General features: G+C 41.3%; 2 protein-coding genes across 3 annotated transcripts in view; one reads left to right on the top strand and one right to left on the bottom strand.

Moving 5' to 3' along the window:
• The window catches only part of LOC139443317 (pecanex-like protein 4), a 137,584-nt gene that overhangs the window by 19,686 nt on the left and 96,709 nt on the right, over positions 1–21,189 (bottom strand). The gene's annotated exons all lie outside the window — the stretch shown is intronic.
• LOC139442313 (mediator of RNA polymerase II transcription subunit 17-like) lies at positions 97–16,661 on the top strand. Of its 2 annotated transcripts, none has more exons than XM_071223104.1 (14): positions 97–188; positions 1,599–1,778; positions 3,335–3,470; positions 4,112–4,289; positions 4,704–4,865; positions 5,998–6,128; positions 6,705–6,776; positions 8,944–9,003; positions 10,754–10,950; positions 12,249–12,305; positions 12,699–12,833; positions 12,988–13,102; positions 14,268–14,416; positions 15,760–16,661. In XM_071223104.1, the coding sequence occupies exons 1-14, from the start codon at positions 97–99 to the stop codon at positions 15,968–15,970; spliced, it is 1,875 nt and encodes a 624-aa protein (XP_071079205.1). In that variant the 3' UTR covers positions 15,971–16,661. The 2 variants fall into 2 exon arrangements, with proteins under 2 accessions (XP_071079205.1, XP_071079204.1); XM_071223103.1 differs by having other exon boundaries at positions 10,736–10,950.

The raw sequence follows: 21,189 nt of genomic DNA, 5'->3' as shown, positions 1-21,189 counted from the left end.
AATGGAAAAATTAGCATTATGCCTGATCCTGACCTATCGGATTATTTTTTATTGGGATACGGAACTAAACAACGCACCTGCAAAGATATTATCAAAATGGCGCTAGCCGGTGTGACAGTAACGGTGGAACCAGTGTTGGAACACCAAATACAAGAAGTGAAGCTTGATGGACAGGAAGTATACGTACCGTACGGATATTTAAAGTTCACTTTAGCCATTGCACACACATTTCATATTCAAATGGGATCATAGAGCACATCGTACCGTAAACAAACACGTTGCTTGCCATCGCTTGTTGTCACAAGTGACCGTTTAAGCTTGATACCATAGGGGATATTTTCATTGTTGTAATTAGTGTTTCATTTGCTCTGTGGATTTGCATTTAGATGAAAGAAAGGTTAGAACTACAACTTTGTTTTGTAAGAATGTTGCAGCACTTCCTTAACACAAGCGAATTCGTACCCCTTGTAATTTCGGAAACCTAAAAATAAGAAACTTCGCAATTCTATTTGATATTTCTTGATATTCGTTTATAAGACAATATAATAGTTGGATTATAGGTTCCCAAACATGTTATACTCCTGTACAATATTATTGTTGGATTACTGGCTAGCGGTCAGTTACTGCCATTTTTTCATGTTATTTTAAAAAAATCTGTGTGTAAACATGGTAAAGTTGACTCTACCAATAACTTTGATTTTTGTGAAACTATGACCATGATGACTTGATGAGGAAGAAACACTTACTTTTGTCTGTGGTAAAAGTTTTAGTACATTTCTGTTACCATCATGCAATCATTGGATTCGCATTTATGAAGTCAACCATTCATTATCAATAACATTCACAACAACATACACATACATCAATTTTTATATCATCACTTTATATACCTTCACCTGGTGTTATTGTTAAATATACATCTTCAGTCTCCAAATCAACTGCAACTTGGATCAAGGAGCCCTGTAATAATTATCAATTTAAGCCATGTTTTCTTAAACATGTTAAAGATTAGCTTTGGTCAACAGAAAAATCTCATATGTTGTTATTGTTCAAAGAAAATATTGCCTCTACACATTCACATTATAGCTTATAAAATATGTTTAATATATATTGTGTAATTCATTGCTTATTGCTTTGGGGTACAAAATTACTCTCGATTTGGGGTACGAATTTCTTTTGGGATATGAATTTACATACACCGATTGTAAGATATCTTTCTTTGTTAGGTCCACTTGAAGTTTGTTGACATGGTAAAGTTCATTTTTCAATATCAGACATTGCTACTATAAACATGCTTATTGTGAGGACAATCTGTTGTAGGTAACACGTCATTAGGACAGCAACCAGTTTGTGAAACAAAATTTCCCAAATTTCACGTCATATGGTATAATGAAATTTTTGTAAATTTTTAATGCTGAATTCTTATCATGCTAAAGGTAGGCCCATTCTTAATTTTCCATTACTACACTTCGAACAATCATGACATTGGAATGCTAGTTGAATCATGTTGAATAATTGTTACCACTGGTTAGTGGTTACAACATGTACAAAGACTATAAGAAAATCGTGAACTTGATCTTATTTCTTTTTCTCCACAGTCCATTGTCTATGTCAGAGAACCTCTCAAAACTAGCACATAAGATTGATTTCTACAAAGATGAGAGTGAGGGAAAGGGCAAGCCAACATCAGAAGGAGAGAAAGATGGAGATGAGGAGAAAGTCCTGGCCCCATTTCAACCATCTCTGTGGCCCTGGGATTCAGTCCGAAATAAACTCAAGTAAGTTATTATTATTGTTGTTTGATCCATGGTATGTTGTGACTATCTCCGTTCATGTTCCCGAGAGAGTCCAGTTTCTCCCTTGCCGAACTATGCTGGTATTATGGAGTTACATTTTGGCTGGACTAACGAGTATATGCATAGTTCAATCAAAATCGTGCAATGAAATCGAAATCCGGTTCGTAAACTGCCGTGCAGATTTCGATCGATTGCAGGATATGTAAAGCATGTGCACCGCCAACTTGTTGCCAACAGGAATTTTCTAAGTCTCTTCATGTTTTTGATCAAGGTGCTCATGCGATTTGTTGCACTTCGCGGGGGCACAGGTGGCCCAGTCGTCTAAGGCGCCGCGATTCGCTGTGCAGAGTTGCGTCCCTTAGGCACGCCAGAAACCTATGATTGTGGGTTCGAATCCCGGTTCGCCCCAATTATGTTTCTAGGTTTGTCAGCACCATACCTGTGCTCGTTGGTTTCACCGAAGTGGTAAACGTCTGAGACCTGCATCACTTCGGGCTTTCCTCCCACATTAAGCTGACACGCCGTGATATGACTGGAATAATGTTAAAAGCGGCGTTAAACCCAACTCACTCACTCACAACCTAATGATGCACTTTGCGATGAAAGACCCGTTTTATCACAATATAGATCTTGATTATCAATAAGATCGTCTTGACTGGGCGCCGCCATGTTTTTTGAAACAAATTTAAGTGATACGAGTGGTGGAATCCGATTAGTCCATAGGAGAGGCTAAGAAGGGACATAACTCATACTCGTAACTCGTAACCGTTGTCTGATTGATAGAAAGTAGGCGAGCAGAAGGTCGGTGGTTACCAAAAGACGTTTAAGCATGTTAAGGATCATGTTAAATACTGTAAATCGGGAAATTAATGCGTCTCCAAAAGAATGCGACCGCTGGACCCTAGCCAAAAATGCGACTCAATATGAATGCGACACCCCCCTCCTCTCAAGCATCAGTGGATTTATATCTAAACAAAATGTCCTCTGTCAGGTTTACAGGAGAATCCTCACCTTAATCCAACCTTACATTAATCCAATCACACACCAAATAGCACCTCTTATTAGCGCTGAGTAGAGTACTTCAGGTAAAACAATATGTGCGTGCTGGCTCGTGTCGGCCTTTGATGCAGTCGCAAAGAGCAAAGACACTGTGTTGGGTGGCGTCTGTCTGGACTTGCAGGTGGGATCAGTGATGACATAAGTGAGCAGAACGCTTGTCTTGACCCCAGCAGTGACAATTCACAGGATGTAATTAGTCACTTAGTGTTTGAATGACATTGTTTATATACTTGTAACTAGTGCTACTCAATAAACAGTGATGTGGAATACATAGTTGTTTGTTTTCAGCGTATGTCTAAGTTGGTATTTCTGCTATCCAAAATGTCTTATTGTTGATATAAATGCAATGTTTAATAATGCGAGCAAAGACCACTCGCATTTTTTGCATTTAATTCACACTCACATAATATCAAGATTTACAGTTTAAGTAAGTCTCATTCCTGTTTCCTGATGAGGAAGTCCTCTTGTTGTCCCGACAGATCCTCCCTGACAGAGATCAGTGTGTTGTTAGATGTGCTCAACTTGGCCAAGGAGAAGCGGTACATGGTAGCCGAAAATGTCTCCCAAGAATCGCCAGAACAGAAGGCTTCTTTACAACTTCTGTCCAAGAAGAAGGTGAAATATGTTACTCCATATGTACATTAATTACCATGTCTAATTAGATGTTTTTATCAATGATGATTAGCATTAGCATGGGATAAGTGTTAGATAAACAAGAGATGATTAAAATAACAAAATTAGTTTTTCTGGATATTGATTCATCAATATCAGATATTTTTGTCCTCTGAAAATAGGAATATCTTTGTTTGTTGCTATGTTCATAAGTTGTTGATGTTTATGCTGTATTGACACAAATTTATGAATGTCAATACTAACTTAATAGTTCACTGCCACAGGAAAGCTTACATTTGTTAAGAATACCATGGTTGAAATGGAAGGCAGAAAGTTCAAATTTAAACATTCAGTGGATCAGACTAGTTCACATTTAGCATGTTTAGTATTAAGCTAATTAATTGTTGGTCTCGACATTTTTGTCTGTACGTATATGTAGTAACTAATTTTGTCATTAATTTATATATATATGTTTGATACTTTTCCAGTCAATGACACCCCTATTCGAAAATGTAATTGAAATATGCTCTTAGGGCGTAGTGATGAGCAAATTAAACATAGTAGCTAAGTTTTCACTTTGAAGGGTCTGTTTCCATCATATTCGTCAAGTTGTATCTGTTTAACAAATAACTCGGCTTCTACAGAGTCTGATAGAAGCCTCTGCATGTCTTATGAGAGGTGCCGACCGACTGAAGAAATCTCAGATAGAGGCATCTAACAGAACCCAGAATGACTTCCACATTGAGCTGCTCAAATTGCGACAGAACTGGAGGCTTAAACGTGTGGGGAACACCATTTTTGGAGACCTGAGTTATAAATCTGGTGAGTCAAGTAACCATGGAAACTAATTTGTATTTAACACTGCATGTGTAGATAGTGTCTAAAATTAAGCATGAAAGTCAAGGGCTTTTAACAAAATGAATGATTACTCTAGTCCTGACCCCTTCAGCCTTGGACCACCTTAGGAGTCGGGTCCTTGGGTCCTTGTTGTTGCATATAGTGTTTTACTAGAGTGAGTGAGTGAGTATGGTTTTATGCCTCTTTTAGCAATATTCCAGCAAAATCACAGCGGGGGACACCAGAAATGGGCTTCACAAATTGTACCCGGGTCTTCAGCCTGACGAGCGAACGCTTTAACCACTAGGCTACCCGACCGCCCCTCGCGTTTTTCTAGAGATATAACAGATATACTCTAGTGGTTTGCCCATCTTTAATTCACCCAGTGTTCTGCTTCAGCTGGTTCCAGGTTCATGCAGGCAGGGACGTTTGAGGTTGTGAAAAGTTCCGAGTCGACTTTAGAGCCGGAAGCTGGGGGTCCAAAGAGCTGCCTTGAGGTGCACATCCCAAGTGAGCTGGAGGGCGTGGCCTACATCCAGGTCGAGGTCAAGAGCGTCCCAGGTGAGCCAGCATTTAATTTGGTCATCAGTGTCCCTTATTAAATGACATTGAATCACAGTATTGTTTATTTGTTTGTTTGTTGTTTAACGCCGCACTCAGCAATATTCCAGCTATATGACGGCGGCCTGTAAATATCCAAGTCTGGACCAGACCATCCAGTGATTGACATCATAAGCATTGATTTACACAATTGTGATGCAATGACATGAATTGACCAATGCACCAAGCCCAATCCCCCGATCCCGTCAGTCATCTCTTACGACAAGCATAGTTGCCTTTTACAGCAAACATAGGTTGCTGAAGACCCATTCTAACCCGGATCTTCACAAGTTGAAAGTCAAGTGAGCTTAAGTCTTGGACAGTCTCTTGTCCATTGTAAACATATCCTCCTCAGAAACCAATGATCCAAAGAAGCTGAAATGCACTTACTGCTTGAATGATGACACACTAATTTGCTCAAGAAGTTCAAATCCGATTTTCAATATGGCCGCCATGGCAGCCATATTGAAAGTGTTATTGTCATGATATTTATGGCTGTTACTGTCTTTTGTGTTCAAATGTGATGAAATTTGGTACATGTGTAGTTAGTAGTGGGGTTGAACATATATGTTCCAGGAATTTTTTGCAGTATTTTATGTTTTGACCTTTGCACTTGGACTGAAAGTTAAAACAGACGTTGTCCAGAAACAAAGTCTGCTTATCCATTTCATTGACCAATAGTCGTGTATTTGTCACAAACTTGGTCTTTTACTGCCTCTGATTTTCTGTCTTGACATTCATGAATCAGTTTTCTCATTTCCAGGGCTTACTGAATAGTAAATCCATCCATTGCTAGGCTGTAGTCGAACGAAAATCATGTTCTTAGCAACCACTGCAATCTGAGATGACTTCTTGCAAAATTGGCAACATGGTACTAGGGCTGGGACGAGTCCAGATTTACTACCCAGGTACCCCAGCCCGACATGGTGCTTTGATCAACCCATCAGTGAGCGTGATCCTGATTGTGGCATTGATTTCCCACATCCCTGCTTGTGGTGGAGGAACATCCAGCGTACAAGACCGCGAAGCACAAACATTGCGCAGTGACTGAAATATAGTGGAAACTGAGGCTAACTCACTGTTCTTGTTTCAGACATGATGGATCTGACATCGGCAACACTGAAGATGCCAGCCGGCCTGGGCTCCGTCCCGTCCGACGCCTACTGGCAGCAGAAACTAGAAGTAGCACAGAATGTCCTGTTTTGTAAAGAACTATTTGCTCAGGTATTGCATGTTGCTTCATTTTGTCTCCAAGAATTTCAGTGATTTTACTGTTATGTGCCAATATTTCAACGTTAAGAAGATTCAAATTTCAGTTACTCATCACGCATAATATGCTTAAAAACATGTAGTACAGTCAAGTTCCGTTAATCCGACATTGTTGGTTGCATATGATTATGTCGGATTAATGAGTATGTTGGATAAACGAAATTAGGTAGTACAAACGTTCTTGATCGAAAATTGGACAACTACACGATAGATAACGATACGAACACATAGGAAAATGGAAAATGAAACATTCATAGTGTTGTGTTACATTCATTCGAATATGTTTTCTAATCTTGCAATCACTAAAGTTTAACACAAAACTACGGTTACGGACTGTCTGACTGATTAAAAATTGACTGATTTTTAAAGGATAGTCTGGAATGGAAATTGATTAATGATTAAATTGGCTGCCATCAAATGTGTCGGATAAAGCCGATTGTCAGATTAACTAGTGTTGGATTAACGAGACTTGACTGTAGTTGTGTATGAGAATTACACCTTGTATGAGAGAATTTATACTTCCATTTTCAGTTAGCCAGAGAGGCTGTCCAGGTGAAAGGCACATCCCCACATATGGTCATCAGCAACCAGATAATAACCAACGTGAGTACCAGTGTCCAAAATAACTAAAACAGCCTGCCCGCCCGCCCGTGGCTGGTAACTTTTCTGTCGGGCTGCATAAAATCTTTCTCATCCTTCCTGACTATCTGGCAGATAATTCCAAGACTACTTATGTATCCAGTTTCATTATAACTCCTCGTAAATTCTCAAGTAATTGTTAGCATTATTTCAACTGAATCAAGATGCGATTTGTCTCCATTTGTTCGTGACTTTTCTATATTATTGACGTTTCAACGCGAGCAGGTAACTTTGAAGATGGGCAGGCAACATTTATGGGTGACATGCCCAAGTGGCTTGTTGGGTTTTTAAATTATTTCAAACACTGGTGAGTACTAAGTAGATTTTCCTCGTAGTTTTTCGCAGTACAAGGTGTGCAAGTCGGGGAAGAATACAACCCCAATATTCAGTGAAATATTTAAAAAAATTCTTTTTTTACATTTATCATGGTGAAATTAATGTTTTGCACATATTTGATGAGAATGTTTAAAAAAACCCATATCTTTTATACACCTAGAAAAAAGTTGAGCACCGCTTCATCTTTTCTTTCATGTAACCATGTGTCTTTGTGAAGTATTTACGTGTTACTGGTCTCGGTTTGATGTCTAAGATACTCCAATACTTGAAAAGTTGATACATGTACAAAGAAACCGCCTCTGTGGTCTAGTGGAAGTGCTCTCCGGACGGACGGTCCGGGGTTCGATCCCCGGCCGCGTCATATCAAAAGACTTTAAAAGATGGTACTTGTTACCCTGTCTGGCGCTCGGCATTAAGGGGCTAAAACAAAGACTGGTCGGCTCGGAGTCAGTATACTGTGTCTGAGTGGGGTATTCATGTTAAACTGTGGCATGGTATCTCAGTGGGCTAGCACTATAAATCGGCATCTGTACGGACTAGTACAAGCAGCTAAACAAACACACACAGGTACGTGCACGTTGCTATATAAGTGCAATAATCTTGGACGCGACGTTAAACCCAATTTCACCTCACATGATACAAAGAAATGGTCGTCAAATAACATTTACCATGGATAAAGGGGATAATGCTGTCCATGCAAAACGGGATGTTGGTATGTAGCAACTACCATCTTCTCGCTAGACAATTGAAAGTGTGATTTCACCCGAGCACATGAAGCATGACTTAGGCATGTTTTTTGCCCTTTAAACTCTTGACAGTACATATGTTCACACAGCCAACTACCATTCAGTGCAAGATTTAGTTCAAATATTAATTAAAAGGGGTAAAAAATTGCCCAAATCATGCTTCAACTGACGAAGTAACATTTTTTCTGTCCCATGAGATAATGGTAGTGGCTACCTACCAACTGCCAGCTAGGCATGGACAGGGCTTACCCTGTTATGGAACAGATGTCATATGATTATTATTCCACGAAGTGGAAGGGGGATGTAGGAATGTGTGCTGTCTGTCGGTCCGTCCGTTACGGTTCGTTTCCGGAGAAAAACTAAAATATCATGAGAGATATCTTCACCAAACTTGGCACATAGATAGGCCTTGTGGTAATTGGGTGTCTTTTAATAGTTTGGGATTTTAATAAAATTATTAGCAACGACTTTGACCTAGACTTTGACTTGCCTTGCACTCAACTGGACATGTCATATTGACAGGGAATATGAGTATTTCATGCTTATTGATTTTGTTTTTGGTATTTCCAAACGTGTGAGTTACTTAGTGAACAAAAACAAGTGTTTCATCAGGAAGTTTAGACAGGCTGTTGTGTATGAAACAGGGGTCCGTAAAATTTAAAATCCCAATCGAACATTTACATTTAGGCCACGCCTCCTTCAAATAAGGTATTTTTGTATGACTTTTCACACACATTACAAGTTGTTATGTATTCATAATATGACCGCATATGACCGTTTCCAGACCCATGGTATGAACACATCTAGGTGGCAGTGCTTTGGTGTTTTCCAGTAGTATATTTCACTTTCCCACGATATCCAAACAATGGTTTCAGACAGCTGCTGGATGGTTCAGCAGCACAGTGTTCAACAGCCAGGGTTTTTATCCCGACTTTAGGACACTGTTAACTAGGTCCCATGTGTAAAACTGTGATTAATTGATTTGATTCATTTGAAAAGTCCCACTTTTTTTGCCATGCAAATGATACAGTGCTGACTGGTCGTTTCAGGTGTTCCCGGGTATTCAGCTATGCATCGTGCTCTGTCATTATACAGGAAAAGAAAAGAAGGTAAATATCTTTAATGTGTGGGTGTGGTATTCTGAGGTATCTTACATGCTATAGGTTTACATTAACACTATACCATACAGCCAAATGAAGGATGTTTCTCTATGCTACCATGATATTCTGAGGTATCTTACATGCGATAGGTTTAAATTAACACTATACCATAGAGCCAAATGAAGGATGTTTCTCTATGCTACCATGATATTCTGAGGTATCTTACATGCTATAGGTTTAAATTAACAATATACCATAGAGCCAAATGAAGGATGTTTCTCTATCGATATCTGAGATATCTTACATGCTTTAGGTTTACACGGGTTCGATTCCCGACATGGGTACAATGTGTGAAGCCCATTTCTGGTGTCCCCTGTCGTGATATTGCTGGAATATTGCTAAAAGCGGCGTAAAACCATACTCACTCACACACTCAATCACTATAGGTTTACATTAACGCTGTACCATACAGCCAAATGAAGGATGTTTCTCTATGTTACCCATGATATTAATGAATGGGGATGTGAAAGTCACAATGACTGCAGAGTATGAACATTGCTGGATGACCACGGGATATCCAGGACGGTACACATGTACCACATGTACCGATATCCGATACAATATCTCTCAGCAAGATGATCTGACATCTCATCCAAGGGAGGTCAAACCATCCAAACCCAGAGTGACCGTGGACCACCAAGTTATGGATGTGTGGGTATTTTGGCCAATCAATTTCTAATATTATTTGGATTTTGGATTTCTTTACACAGAGCACAAACATTCCTTATTTTGTGCCCCTTTTGGGGTGTAGCGCTTAGAAAAGTGTGGCCTTTATTATTTACATTTGGAACTGGTCATGTAATTTCTTTTTCAAAAAGCAGAAGAATTGAAGAATTTAGAAGCCTTTACACTGATTGGGTGATATGATCTCTTATGGAGGGATTGTCAGTTTCTTATGTGAGGTTTCGTATCAGATTAAAATATCCTATTTAGATATGTGTAGTAATAAGCAATAAGGAGTACACCTGTAGCTTGTACAACTGTGGGCCAGGGAGTTAAGTACACCTGTAGCTTGTACAACTGTGGACCAGGGAGTTTAGCACACCTGTAGCTTGTAGAACTGTGGCCAAGGGAGTTAAGTACACCTGTAGCTTGTACAACTGTGGCCAAGGGAGTTAAGTACACCTGTAGCTTGTACAACTGTGGACCAGGGAGTTTAGCACACCTGTAGCTTGTACAAATGTGGACCAGGGAGTGAAGTACACCTGCAGCTTGTACAACTGTGGCCAAGGGAGTGAAGTACACCTGTAGCTTGTACAACTGTGGCCAAGGGAGTTAAGTACACCTGTAGCTTGTACAACTGTGGACCAGGGAGTTAAGTACACCTGTAGCTTGTACAACTGTGGCCAAGGGAGTGAAGTACACCTGTAGCTTGTAGAACTGTGGACCAGGGAGTTAAGTACACCTGTAGCTTGTACAACTGTGGGCAGTGTGGACCAGGGAGTTAAGTACACCTGTAGCTTGTACAACTGTGGACCAGGGAGTTTAGCACACCTGTAGCTTGTAGAACTGTGGACCAGGGAGTTAAGTACACCTGTAGCTTGTACAACTGTGGACCAGGGAGTTAAGTACACCTGTAGCTTGTACAACTGTGGACCAGGGAGTTAAGTACACCTGTAGCTTGTAGAACTGTGGGCAGTGTGGACCAGGGAGTTAAGGTCCTTTCTGTGGTGTTGTGTAGATGCCTCTGTCACCCCAGAAGCTGGAACACAACCATGTCCTGGAGCACTCGCTGCACCAACTCCTGAGAGAGGTCCACTACCGCAACGTCAACCTCGACCCACCACACCCCATGTATGCCACGCTGGGCATGACGAAGCGACGACGGATGGCCGGACCCCAGGGCGTCACAAGGGGAGAACTCATACAGATGGCTGCACGATATGGTCGATCAAGGTGGGATGATGAGCGTGTAAAAGCTTGGATGGAATCACATTATGATTTAATGTGGATATTATTTTATTGAGATTTTTAAATCCTACAAAAGTAGATCACAATGTAGTATTAATGATATATCTGTCTCTAAAATATTTATTGTCACACTAGCATGCCTTGTTTCAGACATTGTCATATTGAAAGCCCGTGTTTGATTCCCAAACATGGGCACAATGTGCTAGGTCCATTTGTTGTGGACCCAGGGGCGGTCGGGTAGCCTAGTGGTTAAATTGTTCCTTCGTCATGCCAAGGACCTGGGTTCGATTCCCGACATGGGTACAGTGTGTCAAGCCCATTTCTGGTGTCCCCCGCCGTGATATTGCTGGAATATTGCTGGAATGTCACTATTCAACTCTAGTTTAAGATGATTTTAAAATGTCTAAGGACAAAATACTTTTGAATTTTGTGTTTTGTTCATATGTGGAAAAGAGGCCTTGTTAGAATGGTCTGATAAAACAATGCCATATACGTCATCTAAGCCCAGATGTTTGTATCAAGGTTAGGATTAGACTGCTTAGGGAAATTGTTATGCCGTTGACTGGGTACTGTGTTGTGGTACAGGAGATATGTTAGGATTAGACTGCTTAGGGAAATTGTTATGCAGTTGACTGGGTACTGTGTTGTGGTACAGGAGATATGTTAGGATTAGACTGCTTAGGGAAATTGTTATGCAGTTGACTGGGTACTGTGTTGTGGTACAGGAGATATGTTAGGATTAGACTGCTTAGGGAAATTGTTATGCAGTTGACTGGGTACTGTGTTGTGGTACAGGAGATATGTTAGGATTAGACTGCTTAGGGAAATTGTTATGCAGTTGACTGGGTACTGTGTTGTGGTACAGGAGATATGTTAGGATTAAGGGTAAACAGTGTGGTGTCATTGTCACAACTGGAGCAAGGAATCCACCATTAAACAGAATTCTTGATCTTGGTAGACTAGACCCTGTGAATATCCGGGTAAGAATTGATCTTCAGCAGCCCATGCTTGTTGTAAGTGGCGACTAACTGGATCGGGTGGTCAGACTCGCTGACTTGGTTGATGCATGTCATCGTATCCCAATTGTGTAAATCAATGCTTATGATGTCAGTCACTGGATTGTCTGGTCCAGGCTCGATAATTTTCAGACCGCATATAGATGAGATATTGCTGTGTGTGACTTTAAACAAACAAAACAAAAGCTAGGTCTGAGAAACAGTGGAGGACAAAACACATTGAGAAATAGTCCAGGGTGTTGACATCTTGATGTGCTTCTGTTGCAGTGACACCCTTTTGGAGCAGATCATCAAGCAGACCAAACATGCTGTACTGCGAGTCAGGTGAGAAAGAAATTAGGATCTAGAATGCCAATCAAGCCGTTTAAGTCAGGTGGGTAAGAAATTAGGATCTAGAATGCCAATCAAGCCGTTAAAGTCAGGTGGGAAAGAAATTAGGATCTAGAATGCCAATCAAGTCGTTTAAGTCAGGTGGGTAAGAAATTAGGATCTAGAATGCCAATCAAGCCGTTAAAGTCAGGTGGGTAAGAAATTAGGATCTAGAATGCCAGTCAAGCCGTTTAAGTCAGGTGAGGATGAATGTTACACTGTTCAGGGCTTTACATTTTGTAGAAGCATTTTGTTTGGTTGTATTAACAGCTGTGATGTTTAGGATCAATATCTTTTTATGATACTGGGAATTTGAATTTTGATTTTGTGGTTTGTTTGCTTTTTCAGAACAATGCATTTGATAGATGAACTTGCTGTGTCTATTCAAGACCCCCAGATCACAGCTCACTGGAACTGCCTGAACAACAGTCTGCAGTCCAGCGTCCGCATCAACATCACGTCGTATGGCTACGAGAGTGTCAGGTAGGTCGAACAGTGTCGGGATAGGACAAACAGTGTATGGAGTAGGTCGGACTGTAGGGGGATAGGACGAACAGTGTCAAGCGTGGGTCAGACAGTGTTTGGGGGAAGTTCAGATCCTTGTTTGAGTTTGCTGATGATGTGATGATGTTTGTAGGACACACCTTAGCCTGGTGATCGGAGTGGACTCCATCCAGGTGATACTGAAAGATGGGCGGACATGTACGCTGTCATTCGAAGACAAGGAGCTGAAGGACCTCATCCACTGGCAGGTAAACCACTTGGTGTTGTGTTCTGTGTCATAACTGTGTTCAGGGAATCCAACATCAGAGCTAGTTGGAGTATCTTAAAGGTCTTCCTTACACAAGTCTAATTGTTTTCACAGGTAATCACAAAAATAATCTGTAAAATGGTGTTACAATTATCTTCCTGTCTGCAAGTGCAGCTTATGTACTGGTCCCATGATTTGCAAGTGCAGCTTATGTACTGGTCCCATGATTTGCAAGTGCAACTTATGTACTGGTCCTATGATTTGCAAGTGCAGCTTATGTACTGGTCCCATGATTTGCAAGTGCAGCCTCTCTACTGGTAGGGTGCCCAGTTGTCAAAGATGACAATGGTGTGAGAGCTGCATCTCTTGATCGCCCCGGGTTCAGATGATAGTATTGGTTTCAAATTAAGAAGGGTCTGGGATCTTTAAGGTTTTCTCGAATTTGAATCTACGGACCCCCTTAAACCTTAAATGTTAAAACTACAGTACTGAGGAGGAACCCTTGAATTGTCTCCTTTATTTGGGGTTTTAGCCCCAGATTGGCTCTGAGTATGAACCCTGCTGCTGTGATAAATGTAGAACAACTGCAACATTTCGGGCACATTAAGCTGACAATCTCTTGAAATTAAGATCTTAGTTCTCACTACCGCTAAACAAAGATCTGAGGACACCCCATTACGTGTCACTTCAGACCAATCTTTCACGAACTTTGACTGACCAATGGAATGACTGACAAATAGTCGACATAAGCCAATCACCAGGCAGCTTTCTCGTGCTTATGTTTCCAACTGATGACTACACTTCGAAACATATTTTGACAAAATCTCAATTAAAATTTGAAAAATGAACAAAAGAACATTCTGGAATGGCTAACAGATGGCCTAGATTGTATAGATTCAGTCATAAAGCCTGTAACTGTTGTTCTGAATACCCCGTGTTGAATTTTTGAAGGTTGCATGATTAGAAAACACTTTCATGATCTGGTAATCTACACTCTGACTAATCAGAAGAAAGTTGGTTCTGATGTGACTCATAATGGGATGTCCTCAGATCTTTGTTTAGCAGTAGCGAGAACTGCGATCTGATTTTGATGAGATTGTTTAAGCTGACACGCTGTGCTATGAATTAAATACTGTTCACCTTTCAACTGATGCTTCCGCCGGCAGGTGTCGCAGTTCCATGTCCTAGTGGTGCAGCAACTGGTCAAGTTCCAGGGCTGGCTGCTCCTGTCTCTCAGTGGCGGCATCGGCTCCGGCGACATGGAGACGTTCGGCACCGCAGCTTCCATCATGTTTGCCTCTCCCAAGGGAGACAGGTGGGTAACCTTCACAACCATGTTACAATCGCTTCAAAGTATTTTTGTTATTCTGCTTGGTACTTAAAACAGATTACTACTCTTGTAATCTACTGTGTGAATAGCGAGGGACCCTGGGTGAGAGTCAGGACCAGAGTATGTCCCATGTCATCCATGTTTGTGGGAGCAACTGACCGAGTTGGTGATCAGAGGGTCACAAAACATGACGTTAAATAGTTCTTGTTGAAACTTTCTCTATAGATGAATCTAGCTGTGAACTGGTGCCTTAATTTTGATGACTTATACTGAGAATGTGGGTAGTTCTCGTTTCTGGAGCAGAAGTCTGAAACCGTTGAATGTTTCTAAATGAAAATTGCTATACAGATCAGTCTAGTGGTGATGATGATGATGATGATGATGCCTTTTGATGATTTGGGATTTTGAAAAATACTAAACAGCATCATTCTTTTCTTTACTGAACTGAAGGTATCCCATGGCAATGAACTCCATTTCCAACTTGCACCACACTGGGGGAAATGTCATCTTCTGATGACTCTTGTTTTTCAGGATACTGATTTGGAATAGAGCTGGTTTGATTTGCTTTTTTATGATTTAGGTTGGTGTCATAAAATACATATAAATTTTACATTTATGGTGCATCAGTAACTGTTTCATAAATCTTACACTGATTTCAAATCATAATCAGGTTTATGACCCTTCATATTTATTTATGGCAATCTAAGTTGATATACCGTATTCGACGTAATAAGCGCCCCGCTCTAATAAGCGCCCACGGCGATATTTGCTAATATTTGGCTAGTGAACAATCCCAATCAGCACCCCTTCCGATTGATCAATGTACACAAGACTTTTTTATTCGTGTATAATACGCACTCGTGTGTTATATCATCCTTAATTATGGGCAATTAAATTCTTGAAAAATATATCCGTCGCATGTAAACATTTCAGGCTGTTAGCATAAACCACGAAATTTACGATCTTTCAACTCAAAATAATATTCTAATAAGCGCCCCCTATTTCTAATTTTGAGAGCGCCCTGGGCGCTCATTACGTTGAATACGGTAGCTCTCATCAATTCCTTTCCACTGTGAAGCTCCGGGTTAGAATTGGTCTTCAGCAACCTATACTTGTTGTAAAGCCAACTAATGGGATCGGGTGGTCATACAGGTTGACTTGGTTGTTGCATGTCAACGTATTCCAATTGCGTAGATCAATGCTGGATTGTCTGTTCCAGGCTTGATTATTTACAGGCCGCCATCACATAGCTGGGATATTGCTGAGTGTGGCGTTAAACAACAAGACCCAAACAATACACTATGAACTCCTTATCCTTGCTCTTCCAGAGTCCTTGCCTTGAAGAGTGGCCCATCAAGCGGACTGACCCTGTCCATGAAGAACCTTGACCCCTGCGAGTACAACAAGTCCTCCCCAGTCACTGACCCCAAGTGGTTCAACCTCGGCGGGCAGTTTAAAGCTATCAATCTGGACAGACTGGAAGGGAGGAACTTTGCAAGCAAGATGGACATGTTAATGGCCAAACTGACCTCGGGATGAACTCTAGTATTGTCAAACTGGTAACAGCTTATGAACTGGGTACTGCTAAACAGCACACTTTTGAGAGTTGGAAATGATGGACTTAATACCATTTAAATAGTGTCCTGCAATCTTCATCCAATGTGAAAGTGCAGAGGATTCAGACCTGACAGGATGATGATGGAGATTCAGAAGAGGAAGAAACAAGGAATTGGAAGTTGGACGTTGCTGAAAGATTTGTTACCTTGGAGAAATTTCATTGTCAAGGTCAAGGTCAAGGTCACAGGCAATGTTTCTGCTGTGATGGGCAAGGGTCAAGGTCAAAGCCCATCTATGTAGTTAGATACATCAAATGTGTGGCCAAACTCTCCTGGCATTGTGGCACCAAGGTGAAGGTCGTTATGTGACCTTTTCTCAAATGGCTGGATATGCTGTCATGACTCGTGACATGGTCATGGTTAATGTGAACCACCAATGTTAGGAACATACCAAGGACGTGACTGTGATGTGAAACATCACACTTTGTATGGTTTTCTGACAGTTTCGTCACAGGTTGACGTGACAATAGACATTTGTTTCATAACTGTCATCAGAAGAATCATTCATGTGTTGATCAATGTCATTTCATGCATTGTGACATTTCATAAACTTTGTATATTTTCTACCTATTGAACACTTTGAATCATTCAGTGAGTATGCACAAAGCACTCGTGTAATGGTGTATCATTTCACTGGCATGGTCTCTGAAAGTCAGTGAAACTGAATAAATGAAAATCAGAAGAATGTTTTTCTTGTGCTGTATTTACTCAATGCAACAGGGTGTAGGGTAGCCTAGTGGTTAAAGCGTTCACTTGTCATGCTGGGTTCGTTTCCCCACGTGGGCACAATATGTGAAGACCATTTCTGGTGTCCCCCGCTGTGATATTGCTGGAATGTTGCTAAAAGCGGCGTAAAACAATACTCACTCACTCACTTCTCAATGCAGCACACAAGTTGGATTGTTGTTAGTTGTTGGTTTGTTGTTTAACGCCGCATTCAGCAATATTCCAGCTATATGACGGCGGCTCAATAGTCGGAGGTGTAAAACCTAACGAAGAAGGCATAAAACCACATATATCCCTTGTGATTCTGCTACAACGAATTTATTTATCGATATGTTTCAATCTGCCATTGTAACAGAATTGAACAAATTGAAAACTGATAGACAGCTGTTTGATTTAGCTTAGGTTAACTTGTGCTGTATCATGTGACTGTAATCGAAGCGTTTTGCTTCGTAGTAGATGCAAGAAATTTATTCTCCCTCTCAGAACTCCATGTGTGTTTTTGTTGTGGGGTATGAAGGATTTATTCTCCTGCTCAGAAACTTATTTGCCTCTCCAGCGAGATACATAGCATTTTATCAAGATCACATGAACCAATCAGATCTCACATGGAGGGAAGATAAAACTGCCTATGGACTGATATTGAAAAGGTTTTAGTTTTATCGATGTCTGAAATAGGTTTGTTCACTACCGCACAATCTCAAAACCCTTGTCAGTTTTCTAAGGTGCTTATTACGACGAATATGGTACCATAAGTTGACATTCTAGTGTTTGTGATAAACAAAGTTTGAAAGAACATGAAGCAAGCGCTTCACAAAGGATCTCGATCTGCACTGATCCCATACTTTGAGGTAAACTATTTATAGCTCAAGCAACAGGACAGCTTTCTGAACATGCTGAAACCTGTATGAGTGAGTGAGTGAGTTTGATTTTACACCACTTTTAGCAATATTCCAGTAATATCACGGCGAGGGACACCAGATATGGGCTTCACACATTGTACCCATTTTGGCAATCGAACCTGGGTCTTCGGCGTAACAAGCAAACGCTTCAACTACTAGGCTACTCGACCACCGACAACCTGTATGAACCATAGCAGTGTGATGTTACAGACAGGACTGTGTCTTCCAGGTCTTAAAACTCTGTTACAACACGTTCAACATGCGGGTGGGCTTTAACCTGCTGGAACGTGACATGGCGTGAGTGGACCATTAGAGGGAGGAGGGAGGGGCACATGGGTCAGGGTTTGGTTTTTTGTTAAAGAGAGCTGGGATTCTACTTTTATGTTATGTTTCAACTTCAACCCATGGAAAGAATAGTAACATTTTCTCACTGTTCTCTGAAACACAAATGTACAGATGTGGGTGATTTTAAAACAACAGCAGTATGATAAAGCATTTTTATATACTCACCACCAAAAGAAAGGCGAACCGAAGAAACATTACACTGTGTACCACTTATTGACCAAATTAATAATCAGTCAAGTGTTTCTACAGTGTGTGTTTTTTCTCATCTTCCTGAGGCAAGGGAGTTAACTGACTTTAAAAGTCCAGTTTCCACCCTTGCCGAACTAGGCTGGAATTCCTGGGCTAGATCGTAGCGCCACCAGTGGCTATTACGAGTTATGACCCTTCTAAGCCTCTCATATGGACCAATCAGATTCCACCTCTCGTATCACTTGCATTTCCTTCAAACAGTCAAGACGATCTGATCGATAATCAAGATCTATATTGTGATGAAACTGGTTTTACATCGCGAAGTGCATTTAAATCATGTGAGCACCCTGATTAAGAACATGAAAATATTTGGAAAATATCTGTTGACAATGAGTTGGTGGTGCAAATGATTAGCTAATCCTACAATCGACCGAAATCTGCATGACACTTTACGAACCGCATTTCGATTTCATTGCGTGATTGTGATTGGACTATGCATAGACTCGTTAGTCCAGCCAAAACGTAACTCCATAATACCAGCCTTGTTCGGCAAGGGTGGAAACTGGACTTTTATAGTCAGTTAACTCCCCTTTTCTCGGGAAGATGGTTTATTCTTATCACCATACGCTGCATGTGATTTCCAAACTTCACACCCTAATCCTTAACGAGACAAGTGGTGCGTCTTGAGTCAAGTATCTGTAATGTGTGATGCGTTCATGAGCTTCAGTTCACAGAACATACCAGTATGTTCGTTTGTGCATCAAATGAACCTAATATCTCTTGAATATGAGTAATTCTCCATTTATTAACCAAACATGAGGTAACACCAACCTACTACTACCAACACTGGTAGAACAGAGACTGGTAAAGAGTGATGTTCACAGGAGAGACCGCCTCCGTGGTCTAGTGGTAGAGCGTCCGCCCGGAGAGCGGAAGGTCCGGGGTTCGATCCCCGACCGCGTCATACCATAAGACGTTAAAAGATGGTACTTGTTACCCTGTCTGGCGCTCGGCATTAAGGGGCTAAAACAAGGACTGGTCGGCTCGGAGTCAGTATACTGTGTCTGAGTGGGATATTCATGTTAAACTGCGGCATGGTATATCTCAGCGAGCTAGCACTATAAATCGGCATAAGTCCGGACTAGTACAAGCAGCCACACAAACACACACATTTACATGCACGTCGCTATATAAGTGCAATAATCTTGGACGCGACGTTAAACACCCACCCCCACCCCACCTACAGAGGAGAAAGCAGATTCCAGGTTTTCATTCAAATTGTTGCGTTCTAGTTGTCAAACCATGGCGTCTGGAGCGAAGTCAAGGCGGCATCACTAGCCAAGTCTGGTGATTTGGAAGGAAACATCACCGGGCAGGTCGCCCTTATAACTCTGAAGCTCTAGTCTTTAGATCTCTGTCATAAAATGAGTAGGCGTTATACTGTTTTCAGATATCTTTATTCGACATCACAAATGATGGCGATCTGGAACACAGAACAGGAAACATACAATAATGCAACTGATGTATAATGTAAATGTACATAAACCTCTAATAAAATCAGATGGCACATCCAAGGTAGAATAGGTCTTCAGCAACCCATGCTTGCCGTAAGAGGCGACTCGCGGGATCGGGTGGCCAGACTCGATTATTTACAGACCGCTGGAATATTGCTGAGTGCGGCGTTAAACAACAAACAAACAAATATACAAGTGTTACGTCACACACGGTTTATGACTCCGATACGAGACCTCAGCACGTGAAGATAGGTAACACATCTGCTTTTAATGCGATTGTTTAATGTGTGACCTGCATTTCGAATCTCATGTTCCATAATTGTCGGACCCGTGAAGAGATCCGGGGTAGAATAGGTCTTCAGCAACCCATGCTTGCCGTAAAAGGCGACTCTGCTTGTCGTAAGAGGCGACTAACGGGATCGGGTGGTCAGGCTCGCTGACTTGGTTGATGCATGTCATCGATCCCAATTGCGTGGATCGATTCTCATATTATTAATTACAGGATTGTCTGGTCCAGACTCGATTACAGACCGCCGCCATATAGCTGGAATATTGCTGAGTGCGGCGTGAAACAACCAACCAACCACAATTGTCGTATGTGTTTAAAGTGAGAGAGTGTGTTGAGATGCTGCTGTGTGACCAGTATTTTAATCAGTTCGTGCTAATACTTAAATTTCTGTTGATTTCATTATATTAATCCTTTTTATGATTTTGTACAGAACGCGAGTGGATGTGAGTGTGAATGAGTTTGTATGTCAATGTCCAATTTTAAAAAAAATAGCTCCATAATATCTATACCTCTAATGTCAAACTAACCACCAACGTGCATAACACACCCACCTCCCCGCATAACACACCCACCTCCCCGCATAACACACCCACCTCCCCGCATAACACACCCACCTCCCCGCATAACACACCCACCTCCCCACATAACACACCCACCTCCCCGCATAACACACCCACCTCCCCGCATAACACACCCACCTCCCCGCATAACACACCCACCTCCCCGCATAACACACCCACCTCCCCACCCACCCTGACACCCGCACCCCCATCCTTTTGAAAACCAAATGTAGTATGCTGTAGCAGTACAGTTAACTTAAATGTGATATTTTGGACCCCTCCCTTTTAAAAAAGATGGATCCTCCCTTACATTACAATAACTTTCAACATGCATTTAACAACTTCGCTTGTGTTTTCTAACATTGTCTTTGTATCTCTTTTGATTAGGACAGGGCACTGCCCTGGGTGTATGGTCTTATTTGTAACAGGGACTCAGAAATATATCAATTACAAAAAAAGAAGAATCACAATCAGAGCGAATACGGGACTCCAACCCACGCTCATCGGATGCTGGCATGACCAAGGGTCGCAACTCTGCACAGCCAATCTGTATAGGCATGTGAACTGGTTAAACGGTACTCTTCAGTCACGATGCAGAACTTTGATATAGATCAGTCTAT

Source organism: Haliotis cracherodii, unplaced genomic scaffold (genome assembly GCF_022045235.1).
Source record: "Haliotis cracherodii isolate W230 unplaced genomic scaffold, xgHalCrac1.p SCAF_5, whole genome shotgun sequence".
NCBI classification, from domain to species: domain Eukaryota; kingdom Metazoa; phylum Mollusca; class Gastropoda; order Lepetellida; family Haliotidae; genus Haliotis; species Haliotis cracherodii.
The sequence above is the reverse complement of the archived record's forward strand: the minus strand, read 5'-3'. Positions and strand labels throughout refer to the sequence as shown.

Bases quoted from the DNA above. Each gene is read 5' to 3' on its own strand.
- LOC139442313 (XM_071223103.1), top strand. From the start codon at position 97: ATGGCGCTAGCCGGTGTGACAGTAACGGTGGAACCAGTGTTGGAACAC. The intron at 4,290-4,703 runs GTGAGTCAAGTA...GTTCTGCTTCAG, and splicing joins AGACCTGAGTTATAAATCTG to CTGGTTCCAGGTTCATGCAG. The intron at 9,004-10,735 runs GTAAATATCTTT...GGTGTTGTGTAG, and splicing joins ATACAGGAAAAGAAAAGAAG to ATGCCTCTGTCACCCCAGAA.